General features: G+C 37.6%; 1 protein-coding gene across 2 annotated transcripts in view; it reads right to left on the reverse strand.

Annotated features, from left to right (window-relative positions):
- Nucleotides 1-42: 42 nt before the first annotated feature.
- hdac7a (histone deacetylase 7a) overlaps nucleotides 43-20341 on the reverse strand; it is a 116490-nt gene continuing 96191 nt past the window's right edge. For both annotated transcript variants that reach the window (XM_039664012.2, XM_039664013.2), the window contains exons 18-26: nucleotides 18660-18715; nucleotides 16495-16582; nucleotides 14720-14839; nucleotides 14391-14488; nucleotides 6317-6435; nucleotides 6099-6232; nucleotides 5808-5889; nucleotides 3572-3710; nucleotides 43-3033 (exon numbers count right to left, since the gene is read on the reverse strand). In XM_039664012.2, coding sequence (XP_039519946.2) covers nucleotides 2991-3033; nucleotides 3572-3710; nucleotides 5808-5889; nucleotides 6099-6232; nucleotides 6317-6435; nucleotides 14391-14488; nucleotides 14720-14839; nucleotides 16495-16582; nucleotides 18660-18715 — 879 coding nt within the window. In that variant the 3' untranslated portion in view covers nucleotides 43-2990. The remainder of the gene's footprint in view (nucleotides 3034-3571; nucleotides 3711-5807; nucleotides 5890-6098; nucleotides 6233-6316; nucleotides 6436-14390; nucleotides 14489-14719; nucleotides 14840-16494; nucleotides 16583-18659; nucleotides 18716-20341) is intronic.

Here is a 20341-nt window from a genome sequence, read left to right on the forward strand (position 1 = left end):
AGCACCAGAATGAACAAATAAAAATGACAAAGCCGAACGAAATTCAGGCAAAAGAAAAAAAAAATGCTTTCATTTTAATTAGGAAGATAGAAACAGTACAAAATAGACATTCTTTTCTATACACAGAGAAATAAAAGAAGTCTGAAATTAACAAGGGAATCGTTAAGCACAGGAAGATTCGAAAACATAATTTCTGTTATTCTTTGTTAAACAGATCCAGTTAGTGGGGTCGACAGGTGAAGTACTTCAAGGCACATCGGTGAAGTCTCTCTGGTGGTACTGGTAACTATTTACATCGTCCATACAACAAGGAGAAGGGAAATAAATGAGAGAGGAATTAAGACGGCGCTGGTTTGCTTTTACAGGAGTGAAGACAACAGCACACGCTCTCCATTTTACTTCATTAAGGATTCGGAGAGACGAGAGAATACAAACGCTTTGAGAGGTATATCGAAACAGTAAAAATGCACAAAGCTATTGTAAAAATACACCACTGGAATATAACTGTATATAAGACGCATAGCAGTGTCCGAAACTGCCAGGGAATGTCAAGATCTGTTTGTATTCGCGGTTCGAAACGGCACGGCGAAACTTTCACTAAGTGCGTGCTGTCGAATTTAGTCGCGATCAGGCGATTTCTGGTTTTTATCAAACGTTGAAGGCGAACAGGTGTGTTTTGTGTATGGTAATATGCAAGTGCACCGTTTGAAGTACTATAAATATGCAGCAAGATTGCCGCTAGTTTAGAGATTAGCTATGACTTCATTACGCTCTATTTTACAACAGTCTTCATGGGGGTCTGATGGGCAAAGGCTACCCAGGGTCTTCATGAAAACAGCCATATGAACACAAAACATCGATAAATGGGAGGTTGGTGCTATTTACATGGAATCATACAAGCGCATAACTATCCACAGTGGTTTGGTACGAGGCAAAAGAGGGAGGAAGTAAACACTCGTTGGTCGGGCAGGTGCAGCTGCAGCATTGTGGAAATCTGTATAGGAATGCCTCTATTTTACTACACAATAACAGCAATTTGTCAGGTCACGATTGTTTCTTGTAGTGAACGCAAGAAAGCATGTTAACGCTGTATTTTGGTTGTAAATACAGAGGTAAATGGTTGTGCAGACTCAAAAAAGATAAGATTTGGTCATTGTCATCCAAGTCATGCTGAATAACGGAACAAATCCGACACTTGAAATCAAGTCGTAGGGTGCGTTCATCAAGCACAACGCAAAAGTCAAACAAGCACCATGAGCTGTTCTGCCAGTCCCGCAAGCCGACCATCCAGACTTTAACCGTGAGATATTGATACAGCATGTGGAAGATAACTTACAGCGCATTATTCTCGGTGGTTTGACCTGGTAGGATTACGCAACTAGAATGTAGCCAACCATATTTTGGGCAAAACATTTGTTTTGAAAGGCCAAATAAGTGTTAAACCGAATGTGCTGATGAGTGGCACAGCATTCGAAGAGTCTGTCCGCTTGGTGTGATGTTCATTTTGGTTCATTGAAGATGGCGTAAATGTGAATCCCAGCGGCCGAGAGACATATTTAATATCACTATAAAGTTCATCCACACAACTGGTGTGAATTATACATCTATATGCAGGCTGTGGAAAACAGAACGCCATCCAAAAACAATGCATCCCTCGTAAAAAAAAAAAAAGAAAAAGAAGTGCACAGCAATGAAGTAAACTCATTAAATGCACAAACACTTTAGAAACGTCTCCTCCACAGGTTAAAAGGCTGGATGTTTCCCTTGTCCAAAACAACAAAGATCAATGAAAAATACAGAGAATTGATTTAACGTTAAAGTGGCTTCGAGAGCCCATTCAATTGTCGTTTTGCGTTTTTGCTTGTGGTCAATTGAGGTTTGGTTGTAAATACAGAACAGACTAAATATATGACTGATAGATACACATGGACACACACATATACAAATCATACTCATATTAGTTTGGTCTAAAGAGAGACTGATCTACTTTGCGTTATAGTTAGTCTAGGGAGAGTGTAAGCACTTCCTGTGTCCACGATATTAAATGTACAGTGGTCATTTGGATGCGACATATGGAGATATATGTGTGTGTTTTGGCTAGGTGTGTGTGTGTGTGTGCAATAAACTTGCTAATAGTCCCTCTGGCCTTTAAAAACATCAGATGTACAGAATCAGTACAAAGAAGTATCTTGAAGTTTTCAGGTTTACGGCTTTCGGGCTGGGAATGCAGGTCGAATGTAATCTGAACTTGACAAAGAATGCAACTGTTTGTTTGTTTTTTTTGCTTCACTTTAAAAGAATGTTAAGCGTCAAACTAGATACAGAATTAGATCTTTCTTTTCCCAGAAGTTTGGAAAATTTCACATTATGGAATGCACAGTGCAAAAAAATTAAGATTTATAAAACCCACAGTTGTCGAGATCGTTATTTCTTCTCCTTCTTTAGTGGTTAAATTGGTTAATAGTAATGACATCATAGAGTGGAGCCACTTTGCGGTTGCCAGGTGCAAGGAAACCCCTTATTTTCTCTCAGCACTTCAATAGTTCACTTGTCAGGGGTATTAAAAAGGGCTGCCTTTAAAAAAGGTTAAATAATCCTCAACTGTTCCCACAAATCTGGTTTAGCATCTCCAGCTAAAGTAAATAGTCTCTTTTGAGGCACCAGAGGTGAATATTTGCGACTTCGCGAGCGCGTCCTTTTAGAGAACGTTACAAACACACTAACGCACGAAGAGGCCTCATGCGTTCTAGTGTGATTGTTTGCATGATGGAGACGATGAAGTGGATCCCAGAGTCCCAGCCGAACTGTAGCTGTGTTGTTAGCTTAGCCGCGCTGCGCTGGTGGTCAGTGTTGAGGTGGCGTCTTGGGGGAGGGGCCATGATGAGGAAGCCACGCCCCCTGAGGCACTGCTGGTCTGAGGCACGGCTCGTTCACGTCATGTGGAGCGGCGTTTGGTACTGGACAGTTTTTCAGACGAGTAAAGACCTGGTTTAAAGGGAGTCGTCGTCGTGCTCCATGGGTTCATCAGCAAGGCTGTAAAAAAATTAGGTCTATGTTTAGCATCAAACAAGTACCATGCGGTTGTTATGCCTAAGAATGCTTCAAAAGCATAATTTCCTACAGCAGTGAAACGCCCACAATAGACTAGATGGGAATTGGTCACCTATGAAAACATTAGCATGAATTAGTTTGGATTACAGATTTGCATCTTTCTGTAAAAACAAAATCCTGTGGGATAATTTGGCTGAATTTTTTTGGTGAGTAAACTCAGTTGAAGAACGTGTTGCAAATCCCTATGCTATTTTAGTAGTATTTATGTAGTTCTTATTCATATTTTGAATATTATATATATATCTTTAATTTTAGTAATTTTAATGTTTTTATTGAAATATTACTATTACTCAGCTTTATTTCAATAGCTTTATTTAACTTTATAGTTTATTTTAAAGTTTTAAATAATAGTTACACTGTAAATTACCAAACATATTGTGTTCAGAAGAGGATTGAGCACTATAGAGGAATGACAAATTGTATTAATTCCATTTAGCAAAACGTCTTCATCGTGACGCACCTTTTGCTGGTCAAAACCCCCACGGAGAGGGACGCCATGGCATTGACGGTGTCGGTTTCCTCACAGTCTTTCCTCTGGGCACCCAGAAACGACATACCCACTGTGCCCGCCAACGGCTTGAGTGACGACCAATACTGACCTGAGACAGAGGACGAGACTACACTGTTAACAGGCAGGACTACAGGCATACTGGCAGCAAACAATTAAGGGAATAGTTCACTCAGAAATATTACTTCGGCCATTACGTCCAAGCCTGTATGATTTTCTTTACCAAGTGAATCACAAAAAAGATCTTTTGCAGAATGTCAAAGCTGCTCATTTCCATAAAATGAAACTCCAGAAAGTACAAAAAAGTAACTGCAAATCAGTAGTGTGACGAAAAAACTAGAATTTACAGGGATAGTTCACCCAAACATTAAAATGCTGTCATCATTGACTCTAATTTCATTCCAAACAGACTTGTCCTTGTTTCTTGTTTCAAAACTCAGATGAAGACATTTTAAATGAGACCTGAGAAATTTCTGTCCCTCCACCAAAACTTTGATAAACAGATTTTAAGTTAGGCTTTTATTCACATAAAAACTAGGGCTGTGCAAAAATTAATTGCGATTAATCGCATCCAAAATAAAAGTCTGTGTTTACATAATATATTTGTGTGTGCTGTATATAATTATTTTGTATATATAAATACCTATGCATGCATGTATATATTTAAGAATTATCTGCGCTTAAATTCTGTATATATATATAAATACATAATCTATATTATATAAATATAAATATTTTATATATGAATAACACATTTTCTTAAATATATACATGCATGTATGTGTATTTATATATACAAAATAATTATATACAGCACACACAAATATATTATGTAAACACAGACTTTTATTCTGGATGCGATTAATCGCAATTAATTTTTGCACAGCCCTAATAAAAACATTGCTAAACACACATAAATAAGCACATCAAATAGTTCTTGACTTGCAGGTTTGTTCTTGCACCTCAAGCAAGTACAGTTGAGCCTCAGGGACTTTAGAGAACATTAATGACAGCTTTTTTGGTCGGTTCCTCAAACAAAGATATGACCTCAAAATATACACTACCAGTGTTAGGTAAGTTACTCTGGAAGTAATTAATTATTAGCTACTAATTACATTTTCAACAGTACAGATTACTGTACTAATCTTTAAAACTAATCTTACTCTCTTTAAAAAGTATTGCTAAATCACTTATAAATATCAACCAGTCTAACAACACAACACGAAACGACTCTTTTAATCTTTCAAATAAATAATTTGCTATAATTATTCTTAAACTGACCAAAGTATTCAAATGGAGAGGTTACAATAAAAAAAAACTATATTTTAACTAGGGGTGTTAAAATTAATAACATTAATCATTAATAATGTGATTAATGTCATTAATAACATTAATCACATCCAAAATAAAAGTTTGTGTTTACATAATATATGTGGGTGCACTGTGTATAATTATTTTGTGTATATATAAATACACACACATGCATGTATATTTAAGAAAAAGAATATTATTTATATATAAAATATTTATATAATATGAATTATGTATAAATCTATATACAGTATATACATGAAAATATTTCTTAAATATATACAATCATGTGTGTGTATTTATATATATAAAATAAATAAAAACCCACAAATATTATGTAAACACAAACATTTATTTTGGATGCGATTTATCGCGATTAATCGTTTGACAGCCCTAATTTTAACATTTGATGTTTAATCCACTATTGTTCATATAGAATTGTTCTATTATTAATACATTTACATCAGAAGTAACTGTAATTAAATTACAGAGTAATCCCTATAAATAATATTACTTAATTACATTTAAAAAAAAATGTTGTTGATTTTTAGACACAGTTCACTTTCAGGCTCAGAAATTCTGCAAAAGATTTCAATTGTGTTGAACTGAAGAGAGAAAGTCTTGAAACTGTGTGAATGACAACAGACTGTTGACTGCAGGCAGATAATGGCAGTAGCACGTGAGAGAAGTGGTGTACGCCACGTAACGCGTCCCAAACCGTTGTTTTTATTGGAATATTTTGGCAGAGCGGGAACCATGTGGTGAAACAACGCTGATCATGATTATAATGAATTACGAAGAATTAAACAATGTGTGCTACCAGGAAGCCAGTGCATTTCAGGATAATTAGAGGCAGACTGGGACGAGAGACACTCACTCTGTATTTGCAGGACTCTCTGCAGTGAAAGCACTCCGTTGGCATTGGGCGTCTGCAGCAGAGTCGACTCGGGAAGAGAATCCTAACAGAAAACCAGATGAAAAACGGTGTTTTTTGATTTTCCTTTAAAACAAAGATCACGTCATACAAGACTTAGCCAGAAGAGTCATGTTAACACCCTTACATAACAAGATCCCTCAGTATTTGTTAACGGCAATGCTATAACAGGGTTATTAAGGTATAATATATGTGTTATAAAGTATTTGGCCAGGGGAATGCATGAAATCTGACCTCTAGGCCCAGCAGGGCGCTGACACAGGCCTCAGATGCATCACATATGGCTGTGAGGTCGTGACCTCCCTCTAATGCCAGAACCACGCGTCCTCCTGCTAACGTCATCAGCTGCCGAGTCAAAATCCCAAAACCTGCCAGGAGACAAATAACAGCGTTACCGCCGCAGTCCGACATTATACGGATAAGGATATTATATAAGGGCAGAAGTTTCCTACATTTCGCAGTGACTTTGTATCCTCCTAAAGGAGCGGGATGTCCTTCTGCGGCATCAAACCCTGAAGAGACCAACACCACGTCTGGGGAAAACTCCTGAGCAATTGGCATCACCACCGTCCTAAACATCATAACCACACACAGACATTGATCAGTTAATATTATATCAGTGATCTTATAGGTAAGACTGAATTAGTATCCGTAACCGTTAAATGGTTAGTTTGCGCAAGTTAGTTCATCATTCGCTCATACTGGTGTCATTCCAAACCCAAACGACTATCCGTCTCCAGTGAAAAATAAGTTATTATTAACGTTTGTACCATGATCAGGGTGAATACTCGATTCTGATTGGCTGCAGGGTGTACATTAAAAAGTGATAGAGGACACCTAGTAAAGGAGTTCTGCTGAAACTGACTGTTTAACGTTCGAAATTAATCAACAAATGCGCTGGCTACCTCAGCTGCGACTAACCATAGCATAACCAATAGAATAACCATAGGTTAAAAAAAATGAAAGTGTAACGCCCATGGCTAGACAAGCCTAACTTACATGAAAAATGTTACGTTTCTGCCTCATAGTTAGCTAAACTGAAGGGTTCTCCGAGCTGAGCGGACTATAAATATCTCCGGTTGCTAAATAAACCGTCAGGCGTAACCATGGAAACGAAGTTATTGTTTGTTATTATAAAACTAATTAAAATCTAATGTTTTAAAAATGTGTTATTTGCGAGTGACCATGGTATAAGCGGGTTAATGTCCTTAGAGGTGTCCATTGTCTAGGTATTAAAGGTCCCGTTCTTCGTGATCCCCTGTTTCAAACTTTAGTTAGTGTGTAATGTTGTTGTTAGAGTATAAATAATATCTGTAAAAGTTCAATGCCAAGCGAGATATTTTATTTAACAGAAGTAGCCTACATCGAACGGCCCGTTTGGACAACATCCCTCTACTTCCTTCTTTAATGACGTCAGTTGAACAGTTTTTTTTTTGACTAACGTCCGCCCACAGGAATGCTCCCTCAACTCGCGCACTTCTGTGTTTACTCAGCTCTTACGCCGATTTTCTGAAGTAAAACTGACGCTTCATCTTTTGTGTGATGTACAATAAACTTTATTAAAATCATCAGTATATGTTTGATCATCATTCTGACCTGGTCCGAAACAGCAAACTTGTAGGCTATTAATAAATAATGGATACATACAAGCAGATGACAAATACGTTATAATAACCGTAATTAAACTACTAAACTATACCTGTTCCATCTCTATACAGCAGTCTGACTCTGTAGGCATTATTGTCCGACTCAAAATGAACACAGTTACTGAGAGTTTCTGATATTATCATCATTCCTCGAGATAAAATTGTCCTGAGAGACTGAGTGCAACCTCATGAAGCTCCGCCCCCCAGTGCCGGCAGCAGCAGCAGCTTATTTGCATTTAAAGGGCACACACTAAAGCAGCGCGTTTTTCTGAGCCCCCAAAAATGACAATTTAAACATGCTGTAAAAATGATCTGCTGGGTATTTTGAGCTGAAACTTCACATACACATTCTGGAGACATCAGAGACTTATTTTACATCTTGTGAAAAGGGGCATAATACGGGACCTTTAAACGACTTTGCCGGAGACAACCAACCGGACAATGGACACCTTATCGGGCATTAACCCTTACATAATCTTCTCCTGTTTAACGAAACCGAATCATAAACAAATCATTCAGGCTGCTTTTGTGAACCTGGATCAACCGATTCATTTAAAGATCCAACTCAAAAGAATGATTCGTTCGTTCTTCACTCTTGAAGGTTCTTGAACAAGTCAGGGCAGATGCCAATATCGTCAGTGAATAACAAATTGAATGTCAGGCCGTTCATGTCTTCAGAAGACTTGGAATATAGTGATTTTATAATATTTTTGTGATCTTATTTGAAGATTGAAAGCTTCAGTTACATGGAAGAGCAACCAACTACATTCTTCAAAACATCTCCTTTTTCGTTCCACAAAAGAAAGTCATAGGGGAGAGTGAATTCATGAGCATTTTCACTTGTTTTGGGTGAAATATTCCTTCTGGGGCAAGACAAATATTATATTTTTAATGAAACGCTAGCAATATGAATATTACAAAAGACACGAATGCTCAATAAATAGGTAAATTTATTATGAATAATCAGCAGGCTACTTTTATTCTTATTTATTTATTCTTTTGGGTGTATTTGTCAGTTCTAATCAAAGTCTTTACAGAAATATGCTTCACATGAGAAACTATTTGCCCAAAATACTGAAAAGAAGAAAAAAAGTCCTGTTATAGTTGACAAATCCTACAAAAAAAAAAAAAAAATGTAGCTGGCCGAAGCACAGCGTGACAATCCCAATGACTAAAGTGTTTGAATTAGGCTTGGTTAATAACCGCCTCGCTCTCTCTTCCTTCCTCGTTTTCCTCGTCTCCCTCTTTCTTGCGCTCGGAGGACGCCAGCCCTGCCAGCGATTTCGCCTCTTGAGCGCATCACCGGCGAGTTCAAAGCGACCGCCGCTGCATCTGGTTCCCATTTGAAGCTTGTCGTTCTCCTCACGTCACTGACAGCCCGGCATCTGGGAGCCATTTGCCTTAATTACCCAGGATCCTCCACAACCCCCCCCCCCTCTCCGCCTACCCTCACCGTTGTTACCAACTCCGCCTCCCCTCTAGACCAATAAAACTACCCACGCTCCCCTGTGTGGAGAGGAACAATTTTAGTTTGGGTGGAGGGAAAGAGAGAGAGAGAGCATAGCATTCATTAAAGACCAATAAAAGGACGAGAAAGAGTGTACAAGACACAGGAAGTCAAGGAGAGACGGGCTGCTTAGAGGCAAAGCGTTCAGTCCTGAAGATCTTAAAGGTCTTTTGAGACGCCCACCCACTTTCACGCAGGGATCCTGGTTAGCGTGTGGTTAGCAATGCCTCCCTGGACTAAAACCAAAAACCTGAAGCAGGCTTCCTTCAAAAATGCGAAAAAACTTTTAATAAAACCACCCACCGGCGGCAATTAAGTTGCATGTGGAAGTGGCCAAGGTTGAGTTTGATCCCAGCGCAATGAAAAAGCTGGGAATCATTTGAAGGCCTGCAAGTGTTTCAGACTACAATAAACACCTTGAGTGATACAGGTTGGCAGTTGCAAAGAAGGGGACAGTCCTGTTTAAAGTGTCCACAACATGATCCGTCCTCTTGATAAAATCTCAAAGATCTCATTGCAAATACTAGTGCACATCAGTGTTGTAGTCGAGACCACCTCACTCGAGTCCGAGTCGACACCGAGACCAGAGAGAGTTGAGTCCGAGTCAAGACCGAGTCCATAGAGAGTCGAGTCCAAGTCGAGTCCGAGACCAGAGACGGTCGAGTCCGAGTCGAGACCGAGACCAGTGAGGGTTGATTACCTAATTTACTTTTATTTACTTAGAGAAATCCTTTTTTTAACTGAATTTACTAAGAGTTTAAAAAATATGATCAGTTTAGGGTAAAAAGGCCACATAGTAGGTGGTGTTAAAAGTAATTTTATTCCAATTTGTCATGCGCAGTTGCGCACTAGAAAATCACCAATCACTGGGCGTGTCAATCAATTTAAAGAAATATTTTATTAACATACATTAATAATCATGAAAAATATTTTGAATTGAACTCGAGTGGACTCTGGAATAATTCCGAGTCCTAAAAAAAAAATGTTCGAGTACGAGTCAATTCCGAGTCCAAATGGACACGAGTCCATGACAAGACCAAGACCATTAAAATATGGTCTCGAGACCGAGTCCGAGTCTCGAGTACTACAACACTGGTGCACATGAACAAGGTAGAGAAAACAATGTGATATGAAGGACGCCCATATGAGCACCTGGTTCTTGACAAAACTGATGATGGAAGGTCAAACACTTCCTCCTGAACTCTGACCTGATGATGAACGGACCATGTAAAGGCTTAACAAGACATACAGAAAAGTAGTTCACTTCACACAACACCTGTATTCTCCAAAGACAGTTGGAAAATCGCATACTGAGTAGGTACTACATTTGAACTTGAACTTACTTTGTGGTCATTAAAAAACTTTGTTCTATATTGTATGAATGTAATCCAGACGTACTGCATTCTCCATGCTGTCATTGTCATGTGACTTAGAGCACCATTACGCCGTTTTAATTTCACAAATCCTCTCCCTCGTCCTCGTCCATCGTATGCACACTTCAGAATCGTAGGTGATACGGGTAATTTTCGCCTAGTGTTTTTCACATACTATACATTCGACATGCGTTCACACTGCTGACATGTTGTACCGTATCCACATTGTGTGCACGAAATAGATGCAGATGTGGTCAAAATATGCTAATTACACATATTTTGGCCAAAACAGAAATACATTTTTTGCCGTTTAATCAAATATTTTTCAGTAATTTAGTATGTTGCTACAGCTCTGTCCCCTAACCCTGAATATATTTCCTAGCCAGGGAATATATCACATTAAATAATCATGGTGTCTTACAATGTCCGAATGAATTTAATTATGTGAAAACTTATCCATAATTTCAAATATGGCATGGTTTAAAGTTCCCCTGCAGTCAATCATTTTATCCCCTAAAACCCATCTTTGATCTTCAAAATGACAAAAAATTCATCATGCCTTATAATAGCTTGAATGCAACTCTACACCCTTGCCTCATTAAGTGTGTGCAGCTCTATGAATATGCAAATGAGCCCCGCCTTCACTCATTCACTCACTCACACCCGCTCAGAGACGATCACACGGTGATCTGATTGGTTAAAAGGTAGTTTGTGATGTCAGAAACACCAGCGATTTCAAACCACATTTTTGTTACTGTCTTTGGTTCAGTTTAAAGGAGAAAATACGTGTATGCATTTGCACATGGTTTATCTTAAATAATATTAAAAACACCACATAGACATATAAACTACATTAGGGTTCCCCAAACTCGGTCCTGGAGGGCCACTGTCCCTGCAGAGTTTAGCTCCAACCCTGATCAAACACGCCTACCTGTGAGTTTCTACTGATCCTGAAGACCTTGATTAGCTTGCTCAGGTGTGTTTGATGAGGGTTGGAGCTAAACTATAGACGAATCCGGCGAAACTACCGGAAGTAAGCGGGCGCCATTACTGAGCTGTTGCTGGGTAGCGTTGCGCCATTGCCTTCTATTGTTTTAGTTGCAACTTGCGTCCACTGGAATAAACAGCCCGCGATTTACGACTGTCACTAACGTTACAACGTTACCCCTTGTATAATGTCGAGTGGGTAAACAGTTTCCGTTATAAATTGTTTCAATGGTGGCAGTAAAATTTCAATTTTGAAGAGAAAACACTGTGAATACCCCGGGTCGACTGCCCCTGTCTGGTGCCGTACGGTTTACACAGATTTCCTGGGCGAGTACAAGACGCGGACATTCGCGTATAATAACAATTATTTAATGACATAAGTAAAAAAATATAATAAATGTGTGATATAGTGATCAGCAAAATCTCCTCTCTTGTTATTTTTTCTATTCAATTAACATGCTATGGTCATTAAATGGCTTTCCTGAGCTAAATGTAACGTTATGTGACATTATTGTTCTCCTGCTGTTATATTGACCTCTTTCCATGGTTTAAAAACACTAATTGGTCGATATTATGTATACTTTCTAGCTGTAACGTTACCTTACCCATGCCCGTTGCAATGTAAAAATGAGATAAATAATGGACACAAATGAAAAACATGAAATTGTTTATTTGATTTCATTTATTTATTTATTTATTGTTGCCAAATGGACAGATCTTTTTTAGTTTCCTCGGTAGCAAACGTTAGCCTAGCTTGCTTGCCAAGCTATTTTCATAAATAATCTGTAAGATCGTTTGTACCTTCATCTGTGACTGGAGGCCAATGTCTAACATCATCAACCCAACAAGCCTGCCTGGCTGTAGCTGTCATCAAGGGTGCGTTATCACCTTATCTCCGAGGTTTGTTTACATACCGGTGCATATGTCTATGCCGGTGTAACAGCTCAGTAATGGCGTCGCCACAAGATGGCAGCCTACACAAGAACGCTCGTCGGATTCGTCTATACAGGGACAGTGGCCCTCCAGGACCGAGTTTGGGTAACCCTGAACTACATTATAAGTAGAGGTCGACCGATTCATCGGATTTGCCGATTAATCGGCACCGATAGTTGATTGGTGGAACTATCGTTATCGGCAAAAATCCGCACCGATAGTTATTACCTGGTTTCGTCCGTTGCTGGGGCGGCTGAGTGCGCGCTGTCATTCATTACACAGTACGAAAGAGCTGAGAAGGGTCTACTGGCATCATGCAGTACAAGAGCGGCCTCTAGAGGTGTCATAAAAACTATCAACTGATGCCTCGTGTTGTTTATTTCGACACGTGACACTGCGCGATGCACTGAGAGCACGCGCTGTGTGGAGAGTGGAGATCGCTGACATCTGATGCGCGTGCTAAAGCACGGACAGCGAAAAGGTACAGGGAATTTTGTCATATCATTATAAACGGATGAATTTGTTGACTAAATGCTGCATTAGTAGAGAAAGAACCGCACAACAATATGTTTGTTTGCTTTCGAGAGTGGCTGAGAGGACGCATATTAGTAGTACCTCAAGCGGTTAAAACACTGACACAAAAATACACCTAAGTCCGACCCGAATGTTTAATGTCACAAATTGTTACCATCTATTTGCATTAGTTTATATCCAGCGGGTCACTTTGATGCATTCATTATGCAGCGACGTCGCATATAAGCTAGAGACGTATGATAGCAAACTGATATGTTCATACAGCCGACAAAAACAAACGAATCAGAGAAGCATTCGATTTCGGTTCTTTTTTCACCATCACTTTAATACATATTTATTTTTTATTAAATATTCATTAAGTTCTATAAAATACAGGGCTCCAGACTGCGACCAAAATTTGAGAGTGTGCGACTTAATTTTACATCCAGTCGCACATGTGCGACCGGTAAATTTGCCACACGTTAAACGCATGGTAAGCGTGGAAGGGACGCGTCAATGAATCCGTGACAAGAATAGCGCGATTAAACGTCTGTGGGAACATGAGAGACGGAGTGAGACGGAGACAAATAGGCTATCACAACCTGATGTGCGTCTGAGCAATAAGCGATCTATCGACACGTTACCTAGCAGCGAATACAAACAAAATGAAAGTGGAACTAAAATACGCAACTCATATAGGCTATGCTTCACGGACCGTTGCCGTTTTTATTAGGTTGGACCAATAATAGACAGAGCAGCGCATAGTGGAGCCCCCCGAACCACCGACAGTAGCCTAATAAAGCCCCGAACTTGCCAGTCGCTGGTTAACACATTCATTAACATTAACTAAGGTTAATAACTGCTGTTCATTGTGTGTTAATTAACATACTACATTTTTAAATTAAGGTTTTTATTTGTTAACCATAGTTAAAACTCTATGAACTAACATGAATGATCAAGGTGAAATTGTATTGCTCAAATATTAACGCTGTAAACATTTATATTGCATAATGCACATAGTTCATGTAAACTAGCTAATAAATCATTGTTAACAAATTGGACTTGCAACATGTTATAGCTAAAGAAACACACATTTGACATATTTTAATGTTTAAATTATTTTCAGATGGCACATTTTGTTATTATTTGAAACGTCTTTTTTATTCATTAGGTTGGCTTGAAAAAGAACAGCAACATTTGGCATGTTTAATTTGTTATTTAGAGTATTATTTTTTCGTTTGTTTGAAAGAATGCCTTTTATTGACATGTTTTCATGGTTCATACAGTTTTTTGTATTTTTATAATTAAAGTTCAGCACTGTTTTACTTGGAGTGTTATGTTTGTTTTTATCCAGTATCAATTTTAAAAACTATCGGTTGATTAATCGGTTATCGGCAAGTACAGCCCAACCTAGCTATCGTTATCGGTAAAATCCAATATCGGTCGACCTCTAATTATAAGCTTGATTTTCACCACAGGCGGACTTTAAATAAAAACATCTCCAGGAAATACTGTCCTTTTTGAGGTATTCCCCTGAGAATATAAAATAATGAAGTGAAAGTATCACCTGAAGGCAGCCAGGTACTCTGCGTCACCCATGGGAGGATCCAGTCCACCGGTCCACGCCACATTAACGTTGAAACCCTCACCGGCACCAGAACCCACCTGGGACCAATCAAACACAGACAGCACTGCTGTTAAACACTGAAAACGCTCCATTCACTCTGATCCTTGTGTGCTAAAGGCCATGATGCAACTATTTCTGCTTTGGAACATAATTGTGACGCAATTGAGTCAATGATGGTTCTGTGAGCCTAAAGTGAATTACAGCATGCATGAGAATATCGACCAGGGAGTATTTGCTCTTGTGGTAATCAGTGATCTTTGTTTACTGACCTCTGCCGGCCCACCACTTCCGGGGAAGAAGTTTCCATTGTCGTAGCGATGGAGGGAGATGTAGAGGACGCTGGGGTCATTGTAGAAGATTTCCTGGGTGCCGTTGCCATGGTGAACGTCCTGAACGATTGATGACGAAAAATAATCGGGATAACAATCGTTTAAATTCAGCGCACAAAGTCAAACAAACTTTGACATTTCCTTTAATTTGTTAGCATTTTATTTTCTTTCATTTGGATTTTGGTTGCTGTTTAGTTAAAATTAGCGGTACCTTTGTTTTGGCCCCCAAAAATATCAAAATCTGGAACTGATTTCATTGAAAGATTGATAAACTGAAGTCATTCTCTCTGTTAACTACATTGTTTAAAAGTGGAAATCAGGTGGAAATCAGTTCATATTATTAATTTGAAAACTATATTTTCAATTAGGTTTTGTAGAATGTTCGCAGTAATAAACTAGCACTGATAACCATCACTGTAAAAAAAGTTGCTGCCCTACATTTTTGAAGAACAATTAACTTGGATGTTTACGTTCGACTTAAATTACATTAAACTGACTTAAAAAAATTAGTTGAATCTTGTATAACTTATAAAATTTGCTTAACTTATTTGATGGGTTAAAGTCATGTAAAAACATATGTTGTCTTAAAGGGATAGTTCACTTTGAAATTATTTTTTGATATGTTTTAGCTTACCTCAAGGGCATCCAAGATGTAGGTGTCTTTGTTTCCACAGTATTTTCAATTTTGACATTTTTTCGGTCAAACCGTTGTTGTCTATCAGTCATACACTGGAGGCTAAGGGGGTCCACCAAAGAGCATGCACAGAGAAGTCAAAATTAAACATGATTTAATGACTCGTAAATGTAAGTACACATTGATGGCCTAAGACACGAAACGAGCGGTTTGTGTGAGAAAACGAACACTATTTATATCGTTTTTACCTCTTGTAATCATAGCCATGACAAAATGATCTGACGGCACGGGCGCTTCGGTCTGCACATGCGCCGGAAGTGATCGCTTGCGCGCCGACGTCACTCTTTGTTTATACAGAGATTTCGGAAGTTTTACCTTTCGCTAAACATATTTAGATATACGGGAAACCGCAATGGAAGACGATTTCGGTATATCTAAATATGTGTAGTAAAAGGTAAAACTTCCCAAATCTCCGTGTAAATATTGAGTGATGTCACACGCAAGCGATCACTTCCGCCGTAACATTGAACTTATTCATTTCGGTTCATTTGGACATTGCACAACTGATTCAGATCACTTGGACATCACTGTGATTACACGAGGTAAAAACGATATAAATACTGTTGGTTTTCTCACACAAACCGCTCGTTCCGTGTCTTAGGCCATCAATGTGTACTTACATTTACGAGTCATTAAATCATGTTTAATTTGGACTTCTCTGTACATGCTTTTTGGTCGACCCCCTTAGCCTCCAGTGTATGACTGATAGACAACAACGGTTTGACTGAAAAATTTCAAAATTGAAAATACTGTGGAAACAAAGACACCTACATTTTGGATCCCCTTGAGGTAAGCTAAAACATATCAAAAATGAATTTCAAAGTGAACTATCCCTTTAACTTATTGATCATGTAATTTCTTTATGTTCATCCTGTACATTACAATGTTGTGATGCCTGAACTTAATTCGCATAATAGGGATACTATAGATATATTAGTATAGATTTCCAATATCAGCCATCATATCAGTTATTTGACATAACATGAATATAATAATTAGCATTCGCTGAATGAGCTCTCACCCAGTCGACGATGAGTATTTTACTGGCACTGAGTTTCTGCTGGAGCTGCTTGGCAGCGATCGCCACAGAGTTGAAGAAACAAAAACCCCTGAGAGAGAGAGAGAGAGATAAAGTGAGGTCTCCCAAAATAAATGGCAACAATTATTGGAAACGCAACAACAAAACTGTAGTAATACGCAAACAAATTTCCTCTCGCAACTGAACTCAGTTTTATCATAACAGAAAAACCATTGAGAGGCAATAGGTCATCTAAAAGCATTTAAATATGCACATATACACAAATAATAAACGTGGAAACTTCAAGCAGATGATTAGATATGCACTGGGAAGTAAGGGAGCGAGGTGAAACGCTGAGAAGTTTGTGAAAGAGCCAACTCAGCATGCTAATAACTGCTGAAATAAATCAGCGCCTTTCCTCCCGCTCCCTCCAAAGCTTCATTATCAAGCCATAAATATACACACACACACAGACAGGCGTGCTGACGCTGCAACACACACGCCGAACGCGAGGTGACAGAGTGCACATGTGCGAACACACCGCCCACGACAGACAAACACAACAATCCAAACATGCCATCAACACACATGTACAGGAAGAAGCATTTCACTCATGACCACAGTAAACAGACCCAAACTCACGTGCACCACATACTGCACGAGTATACTTATTATTATTAATATGCATGTGAAGAACTTTAAATAGTAAGACAGTGGAAAGCAGACGAAAGAAAACGACACAAGCCAGATTTTAACCTATGGACACATTAAATCAAAACTGACTATTCGTATGTTTTTAATGGGATATAGCAGTTTTTCAAAATAACAGTAATATTCAAAATAACAGTTTGCGCATACATAATATATATATGTGTGTGTGTGTGTACTGTGTATAATTATTTAATTATTTTGTATGTATAAATACACACATATGCATATATATCTATATATATATCTATATATATATATATATATATATATATATATATATATATATATATATATATATATATATCCTGTACTAGGGTTGTCAAACGATTAATTGCGATTAATCGCATCCAAAATTACATTTTGTGTTTACATAATATATGTGGGTGCACTGTGTAAAATTATTTTGTATATATATATATATATAAATAAATACACACGCATGCATGTGTATTTAAGAAAAAAATATTATTTATATATAAAATATTTATATATATATATATATATATATTGCCTGTACTACGGCTGTCAAACGATTAATTGCGATTAATCGCATCCAAAATTACATTTTGTGTTTACATAATATATGTGGGTGCACTGTGTATAATTATTTTGTATATATATATATATATATATATATATATATATATATAAATACACATGCATGCATGTGTATTTAAGAAAAACATATTATTTATATATAAAATATTTATATATATTGTAAATTATATATAAATCTATATACAGTATACACATGAAAATATTTCCTAAATATATACAAGCATGTGTTTGTATTTATACTGTATATAAAAAATAATTATACACAGTGCACCAACATATATTATGTAAACACAAACTTTTATTTTGGATGTGATTAATCACGATTAATCGTTTGACAGCCCTATATTTATACATATTAAATATAAATATTATATATATAAATAACACATTTTTCTTAAATATATACATGCATGCATGTTTTTATAATTACAAAATAATTATACACAGTACAAAGATATATTATGTAAGCAGCACAAAATAAACTTATATATTGGATGTGATTAATCGCGAATAATCATTGGCCAGCACTATTATAGACGATTAATTCGTGCAAGTTATTTTTTAATTTATGTGCACATGTAATTTAATTTAATCAGAATAACTTCCCCTCCCTCTTGCAGCGATAATGATATCTCTTTTCTTTGATGAAAATAAGGGGGCGGGACTATAACCTGTCACTCACACAAGATCCACCAATAGCAAACCACAACCATCCAATCAATTCCCCATAGACAAAAATCAAGCCCCGTCCTACATTTTTTCCTATTGGAGAATCCTTTTCACTTGCATATATGTCACAATAGAGAAGTAAAAATATCGCAACTTCCGTTTCATACCGACATTAAAGAAACTCAAGCAATGCAGACAGAGAGGTTTCTGTATGGAACGGCCAGACTCACATGGGGTTTGACGGGTCTGCGTGATGTCCCGGTGGCCTAACCACAGCAAAGCCGTTCTGAAACATTGAAACCAACATGTCATTAACTGTGCATTTACCAAACGATGCTTTCACAAACGGGCCACCACTTTCAGTTAAAGCAATAAAGCCATTTCCCTGAAACATCCCCTATAACCTTCATTAAGTTTAATCACCAGCCGGGGACTCGAGTGATTGAACCGTTCCCTCATGTTCGTTACAGTTTTCCACGTCTTAATCAGTTCGGTTTGCTACTTGGTTCATTTTTATTTGAAGGGACGGTAATTGCAAAGGCTCTCTGAAAGGAAACGAGGACTTGATTCTGATTGGTTGACACGCACGATGCACACAAGATGTAGGAATTGAACACGAGAGGAATTTCATGTAATCTTTTACAAAAATGCCAGTAGCAAAGTTAAAGTTTTTACACATTACACATATTTCTGTTGATTATCGCCAGTGTTACTTGTGATTGTGATTACTTGTGATTTCTTTGTTGTTCAATACTTTGTGAGAGGTTAATTAATGTGAAGTGTTTCGCCGTGGAGCTTTAAGGAAGTGAGAATCTCAGAGCATAATCTCAGATGTACCATAATTACAAGATGACAACCCTGATGCAACGAGAACTTTATACAAAGTAGTGAATCAAAATATTAACAAACTACTTTTCCAAAAACATTTTAGTGTAGTGTACACTAATGTTTAAACGTTTTGCCTCAGATTTCTTTTTAAAGAAATAACACTTCTATTCATCAAGGAAATGGTATTAATTGGGATAATCCATCGCAGGATGCATTACATTGATCAAAAGAGGCAATAAAGACATTTATAATGATTCAGAATGTTTCTATTTCAAATAAAAGGTTTCTATTCATCAAAGAATCCTGAGAAAAACATGGTTTCCGCAAACACATTTAGCAGCACAACTGATTTCAACATTGAAAATAATCAGAAATGTTTCTTAGGCATCAGATCATCATATTAGAATGATTTCTGAAGGATCATGTGACACTGAAGACTGGAGTAATGATGCTGAAAATACAAATATATTCACATAAAAAAACTTGTGATTTTAACTTATTAACTTGGTGATTTTATTTAATAAGGGTCTAGTTAAAGTACTCTAAATTATTTATAGCTTCTTTAACATATGCATATTTTTATAGTAGCTAGTGGTTTTCCAAAGTTACGAGCCGCTCAGCATTTCCACTGGCCACAGTTTTGACGTCGATACCGTGGGGAAAAACGTTATTTTTAATGTTATTTTTAACGTTATCTCATAATTTGTCAGCAGGTTTATTAGGCTGCTGTCACTTTAAGACCTGACGCACAGATCCATTATTCTGTTACACATTCATTTTCTCTCTCAACTTTTTACGTTCACTTAAAACATCATTGACACATACTGACCAAGACCATTTTGACATTATTTTGTGTATTTGACTGCTTATTGAGCGCAATAAGCAGCAAAAAAACAACTAAATTTAGTGCTGAGAGGCGGCTGTTTGGGTGTGAGTGCAAAATCTGCCGGAATGAGTAAAATTATGGTGCAATCCCACACCAAAATTCAAGCCCTGTATTATCAACAATTTTCATTCGGAGCAAATGAAATGAGTGAGTGGAGGCGGGTTTGTGTGCCGGAGAGCGTGTATCTATTCTATTGGA

The sequence above is a fragment of the Pimephales promelas genome, chromosome 20, assembly GCF_988280905.1.
Source record: "Pimephales promelas chromosome 20, fPimPro1.hap1.1, whole genome shotgun sequence".
NCBI classification, from domain to species: domain Eukaryota; kingdom Metazoa; phylum Chordata; class Actinopteri; order Cypriniformes; family Leuciscidae; genus Pimephales; species Pimephales promelas.